Here is a 17,951-nt window from a genome sequence, read left to right on the forward strand (position 1 = left end):
AAAAAAAACATCCTAATCTGAGTTCGATTCAAAATAAATGTACTCTATTCAAAAAATAAAAAAAGAAGCGTTATCATCAGTGAGCGCTCGTCTTGGTTTGAAGATCACGTTCGTCCTGGTTTGCCAGTGCGCGGTAGTTCGTTGATAGCAAATGAGCAAGTGTCAGACCCGCTTTGTTTCTTATTCAGTGCATTTCGACAGATAAGAAGCGTGTGCAAAAAAAGGAAGTTGAGTACTAGCTGCCAAGCATGTTGTGTCTCCTTTTATCATGTGGTGGGGTAAACAGCAGTAAGACACGAATGACATCTAGATGCCAGAAGCGGGCGAGTGTAAACACATCCCTGCTTTATCTTGTTCGTTGAAAGAGCAAGGCATCTGTTCCATGCTTGGCATACCGTAAGAAATTGATGATTAAATATGAACTCTTGCGCAGTTCACAGGAAACAGTTCCATCATCTGGAATGGCCTCTACCGTCTTTTTGATATGACTTCTTTTCCTCAACTGATGACATCGCAGAAGAGATTCCATTGTAGTTCTTGAGAAACACATGAAAATATGCTCTCATAAGGGAAGGTTTGAGATCAATCACCATGAAACTGGGGACCTTTCTCCAACACTCCATTTTAAAAGGGATCATGTGCGACGCTGTCGACGGTTGTCCTGTTCTTGAGAGAAACGAACATACATTGAAGAAAATTTTGTGGGAAAGAAACGCTCAGCTAAAGATCCAAATGACGTTTCTACACCCATTAGCATAGTCAGGAATAGGAAGAAGGAATATGCTAGAACAATGCTCTCATGAAGGATAATAACATTGTTCTTAACACGGCCAAATGAATGTAATGTCTATGGACCTTTCCTTTTGTGCTCCTTCTATGTTCGCAGTGATCTCAAGGAATCTGAAACAGTACCAATCCGACATCGCTGGGTTACGAAACCACTGTAAATGTTCTAGTTAATCCACTACCTCAGTTAGTTTGGATGTTCTTGGTGAAGCAAGACTCTCCATCCTCTATTAAGCCAGTGATGGACTATGCAAACCAGACAAGCCAGAAAGTTGTTACAAAACTATTAATGTGGGAAGTATGGAAATATGTCGTGATATTTGTTGAAATGCAGGCTTCTGCATTTGAAGAATTTACATATTCTTTTGTTGAGTTTAAAGGTTATTTTAATTTATGTACTACTATACCAGTAAACATTTCATTAAAGTTTTTTTCACCTATCTGAATAGCTTGTTTACTTTGGATATATCAAACAAACAATCCATGACCACTTCATCATACTGCGATTTCTCGATTATTTGCAAAAAACGTGGGTTACTAGAAAGAAATATATTTTTTATTTATTTAAATTAGTGTTATTACTAATGGAATTTCACTCCTGGAACGGCCTACCAGAAGGATGTTGCTGCTTTCTGGACCGATAGGTTCAAACCTTCTAAATGGCGTGTGAATCCATATTTTTTAACCAGCTTCCTCTCCAGGCTCACATGATAATGTTTGGAGTTGGTTCGCAGCAAACTTCATAATTGAACCACTCTTCTTTGGACCACAAATGTTTATCATTACAGGTGAACGTTATCGTGATTTTCTGCGTATGATTCCTGCCATTCAAGAGGATGTTTGGACCCAGCTGTTCACAAAAGGAATATTTCACTAAGGCTTTCAAAATTATTATTTTATCAATCAAACTAAAAACAAATAAAATAAAATAAATATATCTATAGATACCGCTGTAATATTTTAGAATTCCAGATAATATTTGCGCCATTAATTACAGGACTCATCAATCAAATTTGAACTTTCTCCACAAATGTTTTTCATTTGGATTTCCTGGTTTCATTCCCATTTTAAAGCATTTGTATAAATTTTAGGTTTATACAATAATTATTGTAGCCCCCAGATGGCGCCACAACCTACGAAATATCGGACAGTCAAGTGGTACTGCATCTAATTATTACTGTTATTTTCCATTGTCATTGGAATGGAATAAGAATGGCAAATAATGGCTTATTATTTAGTTTGCATTTCAATATTTAAAGGCAGTACCGTGTTGCTAATTAATAGCGTATAACTGAAATCCTTATAAACAAAGAAAAAGCATCTTCCTTGTTCAAGGTATTAACTTTATCAGTGACTAATATTGACTATGTTGATAACAAACTACCCCAAAATCACCTCAAAAAATAGTAACCAATTAATTATCATTGTTGTCTGGAGATTATGAAGAAAGAGTGGTCTAGTTAAAAATTACTGATGTCCAAAATTATCACAGGTAAATAATTAATGTTAGTAGGGGTAAAATGGTGGAGAGAAAAATGGACGAATATTTATTTAAAATACCCACTTCGTTTGGCCATCCATCCCTTATAATAATTCGTCCAATCCTTCTTTAAATTCATTCGAACCACCTTCAAATTACAAAGTTGAAGTTTATTGGATAATTGTTTATCTATTTACAATTCTCAACCGTATCTGATTAAATTTATCCAGGTCTTGTTGGAGAAGAATACCCTGATTACTGTCCTTAACCACTAGCAAACCTGTGACGGGCAAACTTAGACACTGATACTCAATGTGTGTGTGTGTGTTAAGTGCCAAAGAAATTAAGGCCATTAGGCATCAGTATGGGCCTTTAAATTGCGTATATTCTGCTGTCGATTTGTTTGTTTGCTGGACGAAAAACCATGCAATCCTCTCCTGAGACCGACTAATTCAGACACTGTGAAAAGTGCTCAGAAAAAGATCCTCACATCATTGACAGGATTCGAACCCAGACCCTGGCACACACTGCTACAATTTGCACAACAGTCTTTTACGTGGAATATCATCAATTTTTTTACTGAGAAGAATCTAAATTAGTGTGAAATTAAAAGGAAACAAAGTTCCTTGGAGTGGTGGTTGGTTCTATTGGTTGATCGTCACAGTAATTATATAAATCCCACGTCAACCCAGCCAAAATGCATATAGTTTTTATTGAAAGCAGTTATAGTTAGTGGTAGGCTAGGTCCATAGATGGGGGTAAGGACAGAGTATTGGTGGTCGAAGAGTACGCTTTCTTGGGCATTGTGGAGTGAGTCGTAATTGGAATCCAGCCTCTACAAGGAAAGACGATCGTACTATCCTGAGGCGTAGTGTGGTTATATGATGCCCAAGGACAAGGCAATACACTTGAGTCCCCATTTAAATTTAAAAAGTTAATACTGAGAATGTCTTAACTTGTAGCTATGGAAAACAATGTTTTTTGGGGTGACCAAATGATAAAGAATGGAGTTTAAAAAAGAATTTCGAAACCAAACCCATTTTTATTTAAAGAATTTTTACACCTCATATCCTTTGCAATTTTTTAAATATATATTTATTTTACAAATTTTTAAATATATTTAGTGTTTTTTATTTCTTTTTCTTCTATAAAGTTATCTTTCTTGAAATATTTGCGCATATATTTTATTTATATCTTTTAAATCTGTTTTTGAATATTTGAAAATAACACAGAAAATAACAAAAATTGCTGATTTATTAACATTTTTATAGCTTGCGTTTCTTTTATTTATATCAATATTTATTTTGGTTTATGTTTGAAAGATTTGTTGTTGCTGTAAAGGATTTTAGGAGCATCAGGGACTAAGGCCATTTCTCTGTGTATATTGTCTATAAATTGCATGAGTTCTGTGGTTGATTTTCTGTTTGCTGGACGGATGGTGATGACACATTCTAAACATCAATGGATGCTTAATACATACAAAGCCTTGTGCACCCTCCAATGACTTCTTGTCGTTGGGGGCAACAGCAATAGGAAAGAGGACAAGAAATAGAATGGTTGTCCGTAAAAAATAACACGCCATCAGTACAGTAATGTCCCATTTTATGAAATGTGGAAAAATTTATTTACAATTGATGGTAAGATGGTGGCGGTGAATCAAAAGCTGTATCTGTCTTTTCTGTAGTATGATAGACAACCTTGAAGTTCATCAGTGCATCATCGTATGGAGGTGGTGAAAGTTCCAACGATGGACTAGGGGGTACCGATAGCTGACGAGACGCTAATGCGAGTGTTGATAGAGGTAAATCTCTAAATGACAGTTGTAGTATAGATGGCGATGATCCAAAAGGTAGACGATGAACTGGACGAGACCTGTTTGTGTTGGATTCCAAGTCGGATGGAAAGCAACGTTTACGCAGTTGCCGAATTCCCAAATTTATGAAAACGGCTACCAGCACTGTCGCAGTGATTATTATTAATACATACTCAGGGTCCAAACCTTAAAGAAAAGGAAAACAAAAATAATAATCAATAGAGCAGTATAAATGATACAAATTAAAAGTTTTAAAAACTATGTATACTATTAATGATGATATAATTATCCTAAGTTTATTATTATCCCCTATGTTTATCCAACAGGTACATAATAAGGTTAACAGAAACTTGGTGTCACCCAGAAATAAGAGATGATGAGTTTATGTATGGAATATGTTGGGGTCAGGGGTAAGATTCTGAGATGGATCTCAGAGTGGCTACAGGGCAGGAGGTAGAGGGTTGTGACAAACGTGGCAGTTATGTTTTAATGGATCAAAATTCAAAGCATTGAACTTGGGGAATGGCAAACCCAAACAACTTATGCACTGGTGTTTAGTGTTTGATGGGTCTATTTATAAACAGTAAAGAAACCATAATCAGGATGGCAAGTCATCGACATTTAGATGATTCTTTGAGATGGCGAACCGTTAGACGGGGCAGGCAGAGGTGGCATGTTGGCTTAATGTGTCACGCAGTGTCGTTTCGGCATTATGGAAGCAGTTTTATGAGACAGGAGATATTACAAGAGGAGCTGGACAAGGTTGCCCGAGCTACGTCAACCAGAAAAGACCGTTGTCTGGCTCTAACAGCAAGACGGAACCCTACGATGTCCTGTTATCAACTGTCTCTTGAGGTTGCTGCTGCCACAGGTGAAAATATTTCCAACTGGACTGCGTTAAGAAGGCTCGGTTCAAGTGGACTCTACGTGGTTGTATTCAATTAACTACAAACCACCGCAGAGCTCATCAAAGCTGGTGCCATGAACGTATGACTTGAAGTCCTGACAAATGGGGCACAGTTCTGTTCTCTGATGAGTTCCGTTTTAGACTACGAACACATTCTATACGTTATTTCTTCTGGAGACAACGAGGAGTGCAGTACCATCCCTCCAAAATCAAAGGAAGGGTAACTTACAGAGGAGGCAGTGTTCTCGTGTGGGGTAGAACAGTGATGAACGGGCTCACCTCTCTTCATGTTTTTGATAGGCGTATTGTAACTGCGCAGAGATATGGAGGAGAGATCCTCGAACCCTATGTGCGACTTTTTAAGAATGCGGTTGAACCAGATTTTCTTTTCTTTTCAATGCACATAGAGCTCAAGTGGTGGATAGATGTCTTGAAACTGAAGACATCCAAGGATTGCCGTGGCCAGCAAAATCACGAGGCTTAAATCCGATCTTACATGTGTGGGACATCGTTGGGCGTTGTATTGCACGCCGACTGCCAACTTCTCGGTCACTTGGTGAGTCAAGATCTATGCTGGTTTGGTTTGGTTTTTAATGCGCATTGGCAGCTAAGGCCATGATGCGCCAATCCACGCTGGTGGAAGAATGGGATTTGTTGCCACAGAATCACATAATGCTATGTGACTGTATTTTCGAGCATCTTGTATCGACTATTGTAATGGTAACCCCCATAAATGTCCCTTTTACCTGTCCGAAGTTTCTGGCTGTCTCCTTATTTCATAGTTATTCTATGGAACACCGCCATACCAAATTTCGTCCCTCTTCACTGCAAGCTGCACTAATTACACCAATGTTCTGTTAATTTTGTCAAGCAATGTATTTTTTTGTTGGAAAAGAGTCGTCGATTGTCTTTTCAAGTCGCCTTGGTTCGAGCTTAGTTGTGGCTCACCTCCTCGCGGTGTGGGCAGGCTTTCCAGGTGATCGTCTACGTGGTGGAAAAGTCGCTAGAAACAGTTAAACAACACAACAACAAAACGTGCACAAACATAACATTACACACGCTTCTCTATGTTCTACAGAGTTTTGCGTTGTCACAGAGTACCATGGCAGGGTTCAAGAGCCGCTCAACATAAGATAATATACACGTCTACATGTATTAATCATTGACAAAATAAACTCTCATTATTATGACGTTATATATAAAAAAGTAATTATTACCTCTTGTGGTGTTTAGTGTTTGGTTGGAAAACAAATCACTATAATCTCCGCAATTATTGTGTTCATTATATATCAGATTCCTCCAGATGCATCTACCACTTTTGCACTTAAATCTTTGTTCGCCACAATCAGAATCTAAATGCAAAAAAGATAAAGTTGAATTAGATCTATAACCAATAGTTAGGTATATTAGGTTCTCTTCATGTACAGTATAAATAACTCAATGGACAATTAATTACAAAATCAATCCAAGTACTGTGAAGAAATGCAGTGATTTGTAACGAACTTCTTAATCTCTGCTCTTCCTCATATAGGCCTATATTCAGAAAGCCAGACGAAGGGCGAATCCCGAGGGTTGTGGGAGCTGATAACCCCTTAAAGATTTTTAGGGGTTATCAGCTCCTACAAGAAAATCGCGCTCTTCTTTACAAACATGCAAAGATCTCCATGTTGATTCTGTTACTACAACTCTTCAAACATGAAAGGGTTTGTGTCATTTTTACAACCCTGAAGGCTTGGATGCTACAGCCTTCCTGGCTTTGGTAATAATACGGCCTTGACTGTATCAGTGGTATTATAATAAGGTTATACTTTGATGCAGAATCGGCCAAATTCTGAAGAGCAACCTTTCCCGGACATGATGGAGTCTATTTTTGAATTCTTGAAAATTTGCGATTGGCATAGCTCTTGGCGAGCAACGCCTATGAGTGTTCAATTTGGTTTATACTGAAGTACTGGACTCAGTGTTTACGATTAAATATCATAACGTACTTTTAAAGTTAATCGTGGGGAAAGGAATCACCATCCACCTAGAATTTACAGGTTTGCTGCTGCAAAATATTACTGAGATAATAGTGGGTGGTCTTCAAAAACAGTATCTTCTTTATAAAACTGTCTGAACATCTACATACGTCTGTCCAAAAACCTTTGAAAGTTGGAATCATCAGAGAATGCTTCTGTTCTCCAAACTCTCCAGATTTCCAACAGTCTTCCCACCTCCCACTTCTTCGCAGTACAGTAAATCAGTCGCTTTTACCACATTCAAAAACTCTCAATCCCCTAGTAAAAGGGGAGATATCTGGCGCGCCTTTATATGTATCCCATTCATACCACTTAATGATTATTTCTATATTTGAAAATAATTACGCAAAGTGTTTGAATTTGATGGAGATATCACAAAATAATTACAATAACCACTACAGTAATTTTCAGAACTCATACTTACAGCTGAATGCCGTATAAACTAGTTCAACTGCGTCATTATAAACCCCTCGGAAAGGGGCATATTGACTTGATGCTTTGAACCTTAAGGTCATTGGACCATCTGTAGAGTATGATTTGAATCCATCCTTATTTTCATAATGGTTACACAACTTCTCCTTTATTTCAACAATCTAAACATTGAAAAGGAAATTTAAAAATAATTAAATGAATTAATTAAAAACGCTTGTCATTTATATTGTGTTTTCCGCTTAGAGATCATGCATGCAAATGTTTATTCCTTTATCCAAATACGGTACACCAAATAATTAGATAATTCAGAAGTGAAAATGTAAATAACTATCTTGTTGCCAATTAATTGCACCAATTAGTTAACTAATAATATATAAATGCAGTTGTTTTAACCTCACTGCACGTGCGTGTGAAGTGAGAGTGTGAAGAGGGATCCTCCAATGGATAATTTCCAGATGTGTGAGGGATTGATATGGCCAGTCATCACCTTCATTTTCGGTCATAGCCTTTTCATAAAGATAGATTTTGATGTGAGGTCTGATGTATTGAAGGTCATATGCCAAATCCGTGGTTTGTCTTCAAGTGGTAACTGATGATCGATGTGAGTCCATTCCAAAAGCCAACGATCATCTTCAAAAAACATATCGTGGAGTGGTAGGGACAGCAGGATCCCATATTTCTGAAGTATATATAAGGCAATTGTAAGACCACACTTAGAACACTGCTTCTTTGTAAGAAGACCTCGTCTTAAGAAAGACATCGAGCATCTTGAAGGGTCCAAAGACGGGAAACGCGCCTGTTTTGGAAAGACTTAGAATTTGTGGGATGCAGATGAAGTCCTCCTCTAAGGTACCTTAGAGGAGGAGGACTTCATTGAATCTATAAAGTTCTAAGAGAGGACAGTAAAATGATTGAAAGCAATTATAAGTGATTCAACAACTAGTGGCATAAATTTAAATTAGGGGAAAGAGATTTGGAATGGATTAAAGGAAGCCTTCATTGAGCTGACCAGTTGTTGATTAAATTACCTTCGTGGGTAGTTGATACTGATAGTTTGGGGACTCAAACAACAATTTGTTTGAATCCCCATGACAAATCGAGAATTCAAAGGTCAGTTGAACAGTTACCCATGAGAAGGAAACACATTGGTTATTTATTTTTGTATTTCTATTAGTACTTTTATATATCTTTTATTTATTATACTATATTTCTATTTTATTTAATTATTTTTGGCTAGTGTTTCAAAAGTCGGTGATCTCTTCGCCCTGTATGATTAAATAACGGAAACATTCTGCCGACAAATGTTTTCCAAGGATAGTTTGTCAGTTCCGGATCTGTTCCAGGAAATTGGGAACATCTGGTAACTATAATCCATGGAATTACATTGGAAATTGTAGTAGTAGTAACACGACTGCAGTGCTTGTTGTATCTTTAAATCTGCTTTAGTTGTTATATCAGATTGAATATACACTGCTGTACCGAAATATTAAACAAATCTAAACAATAACTGGTAGCAAAGCAGATATAATCACCATCCTGCCCACACCGCGGAAGAGAACTGAGTTCGAATCCCATCAATGACGCAAAGAATTTTTATAAGCTTTCCATCACAAAGTGGCAGGAACCATTGGAAGAATAAACCATGCTGTCATCGCCTGACGACTAACTCAACCACATTGTGAAAATCTCCCATCTATAGCAGTTATGATTATGCCTCACTCTCCTGAGGTCGCTGATGCCGTTTGTCTTTCTAGTGGCAAACTCTTAATCATTCCAACTAAGAGCTTCAGTCCTATCGATCAACCATACTACGTGTCATGGACGTCATGGTCCATTTGTTTTTAAGACGGAAGGCACAGAAAGTTATATTCTGTAATACTGTATTTGAAAAGGCAGCATTTTTGCTCAATTATGGTATATTTTATATTACATTCTATCAATATTGTAACTGGCTAATGCTCTCCACAAGCTGAGTTCAAAAATAGGCTGGACAGAAAGAAACTTACTTCTAAATAATTTCTGCAACTTTGAAAATCTATTTTCTTAATGGATAGGGTGATGCCGTAACCTGGAGGAGGAGTCAACACAATAGCACAGTCCCTCTCAATTTCGTGGAAACCACTAATCCACAGAACAGAAGCAGAACTATAACCAGCAGCAGTGAGATTGAACTGAACCATGTTATATTTGCTTGTGCAGTAGTCCGGCACGAAATCTAATGATAAAATAAGGAACGAAATCAGCATTTCTCTCTGCAAAAGATCATAATTACATTAATCCATCATTTAAACTACACTGCTCGACAAATTAACAGAACAAAATGGTTTTCAAGAATAATTTATTGTGAACAGTGTCGCCGAAGGGGAATATTTGATATAATAGGCTTCCTGGCATGCAAATTCCGAGTGTCCAATAGAAATCGATGTACCACCTTACAGAGCCGCACATTATGCAAATTATTCATGCCTATAAAAACACGGATTGCGGCCATATCACTTCATTCTAGTTTTTTGGCTTGCTCAGTGGGATAGCCACATTTCCAGTATTCAGGATATCTTCGTTTAGATGTTTCTCTGAAATGGTGGGCGGGTGGACGACTTGAATCTGAATAGTCGCAGTCAGAGGCGGCACGTTGGCTTAATGTGTCACGCAGTGTCGTCTGGGTACTATGGAAACAGTTTTAGGAGGCAGGAACCATTGGAAGAAGTGCTGGCCAAGTTCGCCCTAGGTATACGTCAACCAGAACAGACCGCTCTAACTGCAAGATGGAATCCTGCGATGTCCTGTCATAAACTGTCTTCAGGTTGCTGCGGCCACCAAAAAGAAATCGTAACATAGTCCAGTTGAAAAGATTTCCAACCGAACTGTGTAAAGAAGGCTCATTTAAGTGGACTCTAAGCAAAGAAGCCAGTGGTTTTTATTCCATTAATCTCTAACTACTTCAGAACTTGTCGAAACTGGTGCCATGAGCATGTGACTTGAAGCCCTGACAAATGGGTTACTCTATGTGATATTTTTTATGGGTGCAGTTGGTCCAGATTTCTTTTCATGCACGACGACGCTTTTGCACATAAAGCTGAAGTGGTGGAGGTCCTTGAAACTGAAGATATTCAACAATTGCTGTGGCTGGCACGATCACCATACTTTTTAAATCTCGATGGAACATGTGTGGGATGCCCTTGGACGTCGCATTGAACGCCAACAGCCAACTGCTCGATCACGTGGTGAGTTAAGGTCTGCGCTGGTGGAAGAATTGGATTTGTTGCCACAGAATCTTATAGACACCGTTATATTGAGCAGGGTTTACCGCTGTTTAGTCGTTGGAGGGGATCATACGCCGTGCTGATGTCATGTGATCATATTTTCGAGCATCTTTTATCGACTTTTGTATTGTGGCCTTTATGGTAATTCTTATACAGCAAATCTACACCAAGTTTTCTACGTGTTCTGTTAGTTTTGTCAAGCAGTGTAGTTTATTTTGCTCATTCTTAACAATTTGAATAAATAAGGTAACCTCCACGACTGATACAAAAAAAAAGGTGGGGTTCGGTAAAATATATTTTTACAGATTTAAAATTAGAACGTGACGCTGATCATCCTCATGCTGACGAAGAACTATTTAACAAGTTCTTTGTCAACGGGAAGGGTACTGTAACTGCGCAACCCTTGTGTGAGAATTCTTTAGCTAACTTAAAGACAGTGGGAACGAATAGCGTTATTACGAGTACAATTAAAATTTCATAAGTAAAAATTTCATAGCAGTTTCATAAATAATTCATTCTTTTTTTCTCCCAATTCCAGAATAATTATTTCATTGCATTTTTTTTTGCATGCAGTGCTAGAACTCAATTCGAATGTGCAATGAATGAAATTTGATCTCTTAATCTCGGAACAACCTCTGTGGATCAATACAGAGGCTGCGTAATTTTCTATCAAGCCCCTTTAATACGATTAGTTTGTAAAATCAGTTGTTGTTGTTTGGTTTTTAGGAGCATTAGCAACTAAGGCCATATTGCTCCGGAATATGCGGTGGTCATTCCTTGACCTTTCCGCATCCTCCATATTTGGTGGTGACGAGCTCGAACCCCGGTCTAATCAAGAAGCGTGTGGTACGCACTGCTGCTCCTTCCCACCTGGCTACGGAGGCGCCCCTAAAATCAGTTTCTATATACATTGTGCGATGATAAAATGAAGCCGACTTCTGCATCTTCCAACAAAAAAGAAGAAATTATATCACTCGTATTTTCTCCTCACCAAAAAAGTGGCTATCCAGTTCCTCTTTAAACTCTACCAAACTCCACTCCTTGACCACCGTGGCAACAGTCCATTCAAAAGATCTACAGTCCACTACCCGAAAAAGTAAACTTCACGAGAAGTTTACTTTTTTCTTTTCTTCTGATAGTGAAAATATATCTCCCTCATTGACTTCACTGATTCCTTCCACGGTCTTATATACCTCTATCAGTTTCCCTAAAGTTTGGGTTTCCAAACTACTTCATCTGCACTTTTTAAGTCCTTCTTAATAAGGACATTGATGAGTGCGCCTCACAATCTGGTTGCCCTTTTCTGAACTCTTTCTAGAAGTCTTATATCTGTCTTCAAGTGTGGTATCCATAACTGAAGACAATATTCTAAATGCAGTCACATCATCGTGTTAGAAAGGGACAACGGCAGCTTTTTCTCTGGTTGCAAAGATCTTATTTATTATAGACAAGACACTACGTGCCTTCCAGCCGCTTATTTACACTATGTGGAAAATTTTATATTTTACTAAATCATAACTCCAAAGTCTTTTTCGTCCTGGATCACTTTAACTTTACTCTCCCCAACTTGTAACTCCTGGATGTCAGTTCCCTAAATGCCAAAATCTATAAGCATTTAGGTTGCTGTTTTTCAAAAAAATTCGTGCAACCGATTTAAGTCATTTAAAAATGTCCTGGTTCTGATCGTTAATCACCATTTCTATCTTTAAATAATCAGCGAATTCTGATAACTTCCCCTGCATTCCCTCATCAATGCCATCAAGAGGAAGCTAACAAGAAAACAGAAGTGGCCCCCAGCGCTGATCCCCGAGGGCTCCACTTACTGCATTGGTCCACCACAGGCACGTGACTACTATTTCTGTCCTATTTTTTAGCGAACCCTTGATCCAATGAAGGATCTTCCATTAATCCCAGTTTGTTTCAGTTTAAATAATAGCCTTTAATTTTAGCTAAATAATTAATTAGTTTAGCTAATTATGGTCCAAAAATATTGAGAAATAAGATACTCACGATGATCAAGTTCCAAACTTTCTGTTGGCTGTTCATTTAATCCTAGAAACATAACCAAACTCCACCACAATGGTCCAATTCTCATCATTCTTATTGAGATAGAGCAAAGATATGTTGATCATCCGTTGTGGAGTCTTTATTTACAGTTTGTAACGACGCACCAAGCAAAACATCCTCTATAACCTGGTTCTTCGGCTTAAAGAGATAGCTACCGTGTGACTATTCACATAAAATGGTAGGTGGTGCTGCCTCTTTTCCCAGTATTCTCTACTACTTTTTCTTCTATTCTCACTAAATAGGAAATATGCTTTCAGCGTGATTTACTTTCCCATTTAACCGGATTTCGCGTTCAGATACAGGGATTTCCTTTGTCAATTCGCAAGAGGTCACTGTCTCTTTCGAAATTCCCTCAGATGAAGTGCAGAAAGTGGAACAAATAAAACTTCGCAATGCGTGAAATATCTCTGTTTTGATAAACAAACTCTGTCGATGCAATGCTCTTAGGAATCTGACGATCTATATCCCATAAAAGTGTTCGCTCACTGGACTTTCTGAATTTTTCAGAGTTCACCATAACAATGAAGGTGCTACGTACTGGAATCGTCTAACAGTCGAAGCAAGGGTGAGGTAACTGTTTCATTCCCAGAGCGTATAAAGAAAAGACAAGCAGGTTGGCGAACAGGAAGTCCTCCAACAAAATGCCTCCGTGATCACAAAGGCTTACTGATTTACTAATGGCACGCGATGATGTCTAAAACTTTTCTAGAGACTGTAGAAATGAAGGAAGATCTGAATTGGTGGGCAATAGAGTAAGATTCGAAAAAGAAAGGTCAGCCATCTGAATGCAGGATGCAAATTGACCACAAGTCCATTGACCTTTAACAGACTACACCCACTATTTGCTGGAAGAGCTGCATTTACTAGAAGAAAGAGAGAGAGTTTGAAATTATTATTCATAAGTTATACTCCAAACTCCTATTTGGTAAGAGATAAAGCTGTTGATTTGGCTTCACACATGAAAGAATGGAAAATTAAGTTTGAATCGACTTTATTATGAGATAATTCGAAGACAAATTAACAGTTGTCTTATAATGTGTAAGCTGAATAGTGTTATATTTTTTATTCAACATTAATCCAATATTTTTACGGGTTAAGAAAAACAATATTTTATTTACACTGAAGTTTAAAAAATCATTGAACTTCTTTAGAACGCGATTAGAGTCTTTAAGTAATGTACACTGTATTCAGATGCTAAATAAATAATATTAAGACAATCGTACAGGCGATGATGGCATTTTAAATATCCACAGATGCTTATTATGTACAAAGTCAGATATATCCTCCAATGAGTTCTCCATTCCTTCTTTCTAGAAGCAACAGGAGGTAGAGATAATGCAAGAAATCGAATGGTTGTTGGGAAAACAGTAATCAAAACAGCAATGTCGTTGGAGCTTCACCATATGAGAGTGGTAAACTAGCAGATGATTCGCTGGGCACTGTGGACAGCTGATGAGACATTAATGAGGGCTCTGATGGAGGTGAATCCATAGAGTGGTGGTTCAGATGCGCTGATGATCAGGACGAGATCAGTTGTTTATGTTCAATTCTTCGTTGGTTCGAGAGGATCGTTTACGTAGTCGTTTAATTACGAGAATTGTGAATGCGACTACCAGCACAACAACGGCGATTATTAGGATTCCAATCACAGCATACAGACCTTTAAGAAAAATAATAAAGATAATTAGCCTAACAGAATAAGTTATATAAATTAAGTTTTTAAAAGCTGCATATAGTACAAGTGATAACATAATTAACTGAAATTAAGATTATTAACCCAGATGTTTATCCTACAAGTACGGAGAATTAATGTGGTTTGGTATTTCCAGAAATTACTTAGGGTTGTTGTAATTGGGTTTAAGAGCATTAGCGACTAATGCCATATTACTCAGTGTATATTGTCTGTAAATTGCGTGTGTTCTGAGGTTGATATCTTGTTTTCTGGAAGAAAAACCTGAATTTCCAGGAGGAAAACCCATGGTACCATCGCCTGAGAGTGACTAACTCAGCCACGTTGTGAAAAGGTCCATAAAAATTCCTCTTGTCATCGACGGAATCGAACTGAGGTCGAACCCCACCTGGTGTGGGGATGATGGCGATCTTACCAACTGTGCTACTCAAGAGAACATTACTTAGGGCTATGATTAAAGCAATCCAATGACACATACAAGCAAGGATGAGAAATGCTTTTCCAGTGCACTCCATAATCACCCGTTCTATTAGGGTTACATGAGAATAAATTCATTCATCCATCAAAACTGTGTGTTCTCTAATCGGTTTGCTTGTTTAGCTGAACGAAAAACTCGAGTTTCCGGGAGAAAAAGCCATTCCACCCTCACCTGAGACTGATTAACTCAGCCACAGAGTGAAAAAAATGCTAATAAAAGTTCCTGACACCTTTTCCGTCTGGTGTGGGGGAGGACGCTGGTTATAATCATTGTAGAAGAGCAATATTATAACTAACTATAATCACTGCTCATTTTCCTGTCTCTTCTTGAAGCAGAAGAGTTAAGAAGTGAGTAATATGAAGGATACTATTACAGTTACTGGTGTACATTACTGGTGTAATGTTCTCTTATCTGTGCATCAATTAATTCTGACAAAATAAATGATGACTAATTATTATTACGTTATATGAACTATACGTTAAAGATTAAATATTACCTTTACTGATGGTTACTATTCGGTTGGCAGGAGAATCACTGTTATCACCACAGTTATTGTATGGATTGTATATCAGGTCTTTCGAAATGCATTTCCCGTTTTTGCACTTGAATCTTTCTTCACCACAATCAGAATCTGTATGCAAAAAAAGGGCAAATTGAACATCCTTAACCAATAGTTAGGTATATCGTGGTTCTCTATATTTATAGTATGAATCTATGTTTCTTAACCTTTCTTTGCAAAGTATCCTTTTTACAAAAAAATATCATAAGTACTCCACGTAATTTGCATATGTGGATACAATTTTTATCCATACAATTCAGTTTTTACAAAAACGGATCAACAATAGATCGTGGAGGTGGGAAGTTGGTGTTAATAATCCCCAAAGAGAACTCCAAAAAGACATTCTTATATGCTCTGTATGTCACCTGCAGGCAGAATAAATTTTTAATGCTAAAAACTCCCACCCACTACAAAAACTCATGAAGGCTGATTTGCCCTCTTAGAATACTTTCATTCTATTCCTGATTAAAATAGGAGACATCCCTTATGGCTTCTATCATGGCCATCTGAAGGGTACACAGCGTTGTTTTGTTAAGGCAAAATCATGTTTAACTTTCTAGGTTAGCTTTTGTGACACAGTTATTTATGAGTTAGACAGAAAATAATTTTGACATTGTTTATTTGGATTTTAGCTAAAACATAACTAGCTAGAACATGTTGAGACTACTGGAAAGATTGAAAGATGAGCAGCAGGATGGCTGTAGGACAGGAAGCAGAAGGTTGTGATTAATGGACACTTCAGATTGGGTAGTGGGGTTCCCAAGGATTGGTTCTGTGACCACAGTTGTTTCTAATTTTCATAAATGACATCGAGAGGAAGGGATAGAGGTCATGAATCAAAGTTTGCTTATCGATGTGGATTGGGAGATGGTTAAAAAGCAGCGTCCCTTCACGACAACTTGGATAGACTTCAGAGAAAATTCCGTCCTCCTCCCAAGGGTTTCAGTGTCCTTTCTACCACTCGAACCCCTATAAAGTAACCACTAAACCTATTCCCTAGCAAAACTGGAGGCATAGGTATGACATGCACACTTTTGCGCGCACGCCTTTCTTATCACCAAAAACAATTTGTATATTTGGATAAGATTATTCAGATAACCTGTATTTAATTCTGACAGGACACTGAAAAATATGAAAATTAAGATATAATTAACAAATCACTATAATAATTACTGCAGTAACTTTGAGGTGAACTCCTACTTACAGCTGAACGCGGTATAAACCAGGTGAATACCATCTTTCTTAACCTTCCCAGAAGGAATGTATCGATATGGTGCTACCAACCTCAACGTCATCGGTCCATGTGTAGAGTATGATTGCAATCCTTCCTTGTTTTCGTAATAGTTACATAGCTTCTTCTTTATTTCTAAAATCTAAATATGAAAAATTCGAGATGGTTAAAATGTCATTTCAGTGAATTCGATTTTTATTTTTAAATTCATTTAATTCGAAAGAAAGGCTGCCCGTTTCGAAACCGAATAAAGTTTCGTATATTTTTGGCCAGTGTGTGGATTTTATAAAAGCTGGACAGAAAAGAACTTACCTCCAAATAATCGCTGCAGTTTTCAAAGTCTATTTTCTTAATGGATATAACGATGCCGTAGCCAGGGGGAGGAGTCAACAGAAAAACGCAATCCCTGTCAACCTCGTAAGAACCAGCAGTCAACAGAACAGCAGCAGAACCACTGCCATTAGCAGTGAGATTGAACTGGACTGTATTTTCGCTTGTGCAATAATCACTGACAAAATCTGATAAAAAAATAAAGAATGAAATCAGCATTACTTTATCCAAAGTAATCTCGCGTAGATTAAAGATGCTCACGTATTCTCAAATAGAATTAAAGATACTCACGATAAACAAGCTCAGTACTTTCTGTTGACCATCCCTTTAATACTAAACACATGACCAGACCGAACCACAATAATCCTGTGCACGCCATATTCACTTCAAGTAGAGCAGAAATGAACTAAATAATCCGTTGTCGAGTCTTATTTCTCGTTTGTAGTGACGCACACTGATAAACACCATTCACTATCTTCAGATAACCTGGTCTTTCTCCTTAATACTGAAATCTGCCATGTGGCTGTTCACTTAAAGTTCTAGGAGGCGCTGCGTCTGTTCCCAGAACTCCATAACAAATTTCCTTCCCAACTACGAAGTCTGTGATCAGCGTGATTCAGTAGCAGTCTTCGTAACCTACAAATATTGTACTGGGATTTCCTTTGGTGAGTCGCAAGAGATCACTGTTCTCTTCCAAAGTACACAAAGTGGATCAGATAAAATTTCTCAACTCTTGAAATATCACCGCTTCGGCGAACAAACTTACACTGTGGACGCAAGGCACGTGGAGGCTTTACGACATACAAACCCGGGAATGTGTTGCATCACTAGACTTCCTGCGTCTACTACAACGACGAAGGTACCGCCTACTGGAATCATCTGCCAGTTACGCTGGTC

General features: G+C 37.9%; 2 protein-coding genes across 3 annotated transcripts; both read right to left on the minus strand.

The window, feature by feature from the left end:
* Positions 1 to 3,662: 3,662 nt before the first annotated feature.
* Positions 3,663 to 13,040, minus strand: LOC150079503 (uncharacterized). Its single transcript, XM_090383405.1, has 4 exons — positions 12,710 to 13,040; positions 7,429 to 7,597; positions 6,204 to 6,338; positions 3,663 to 4,265 (listed from the first exon to the last, which is right to left on the minus strand). The coding sequence occupies exons 1-4, from the start codon at positions 12,743 to 12,745 to the stop codon at positions 3,892 to 3,894; spliced, it is 714 nt and encodes a 237-aa protein (XP_090239531.1). The 5' UTR covers positions 12,746 to 13,040; the 3' UTR covers positions 3,663 to 3,891.
* Positions 13,041 to 14,008: 968 nt separating this feature from the next.
* Positions 14,009 to 17,741, minus strand: LOC150079504 (uncharacterized). Of its 2 annotated transcripts, XM_090383365.1 has the most exons (5): positions 17,346 to 17,741; positions 17,037 to 17,242; positions 16,698 to 16,866; positions 15,431 to 15,565; positions 14,009 to 14,426 (listed from the first exon to the last, which is right to left on the minus strand). In XM_090383365.1, the coding sequence occupies exons 1-5, from the start codon at positions 17,431 to 17,433 to the stop codon at positions 14,296 to 14,298; spliced, it is 729 nt and encodes a 242-aa protein (XP_090239491.1). In that variant the 5' UTR covers positions 17,434 to 17,741; the 3' UTR covers positions 14,009 to 14,295. The 2 variants fall into 2 exon arrangements, with proteins under 2 accessions (XP_090239491.1, XP_090239492.1); XM_090383366.1 differs by lacking the exon at positions 15,431 to 15,565.
* Positions 17,742 to 17,951: the final 210 nt, after the last annotated feature.

Source organism: Mastigoproctus giganteus, chromosome 10 (assembly GCF_048544385.1).
Source record: "Mastigoproctus giganteus isolate SK-2022 chromosome 10, ASM4854438v1, whole genome shotgun sequence".
Lineage (NCBI taxonomy): Eukaryota > Metazoa > Arthropoda > Arachnida > Uropygi > Thelyphonidae > Mastigoproctus > Mastigoproctus giganteus.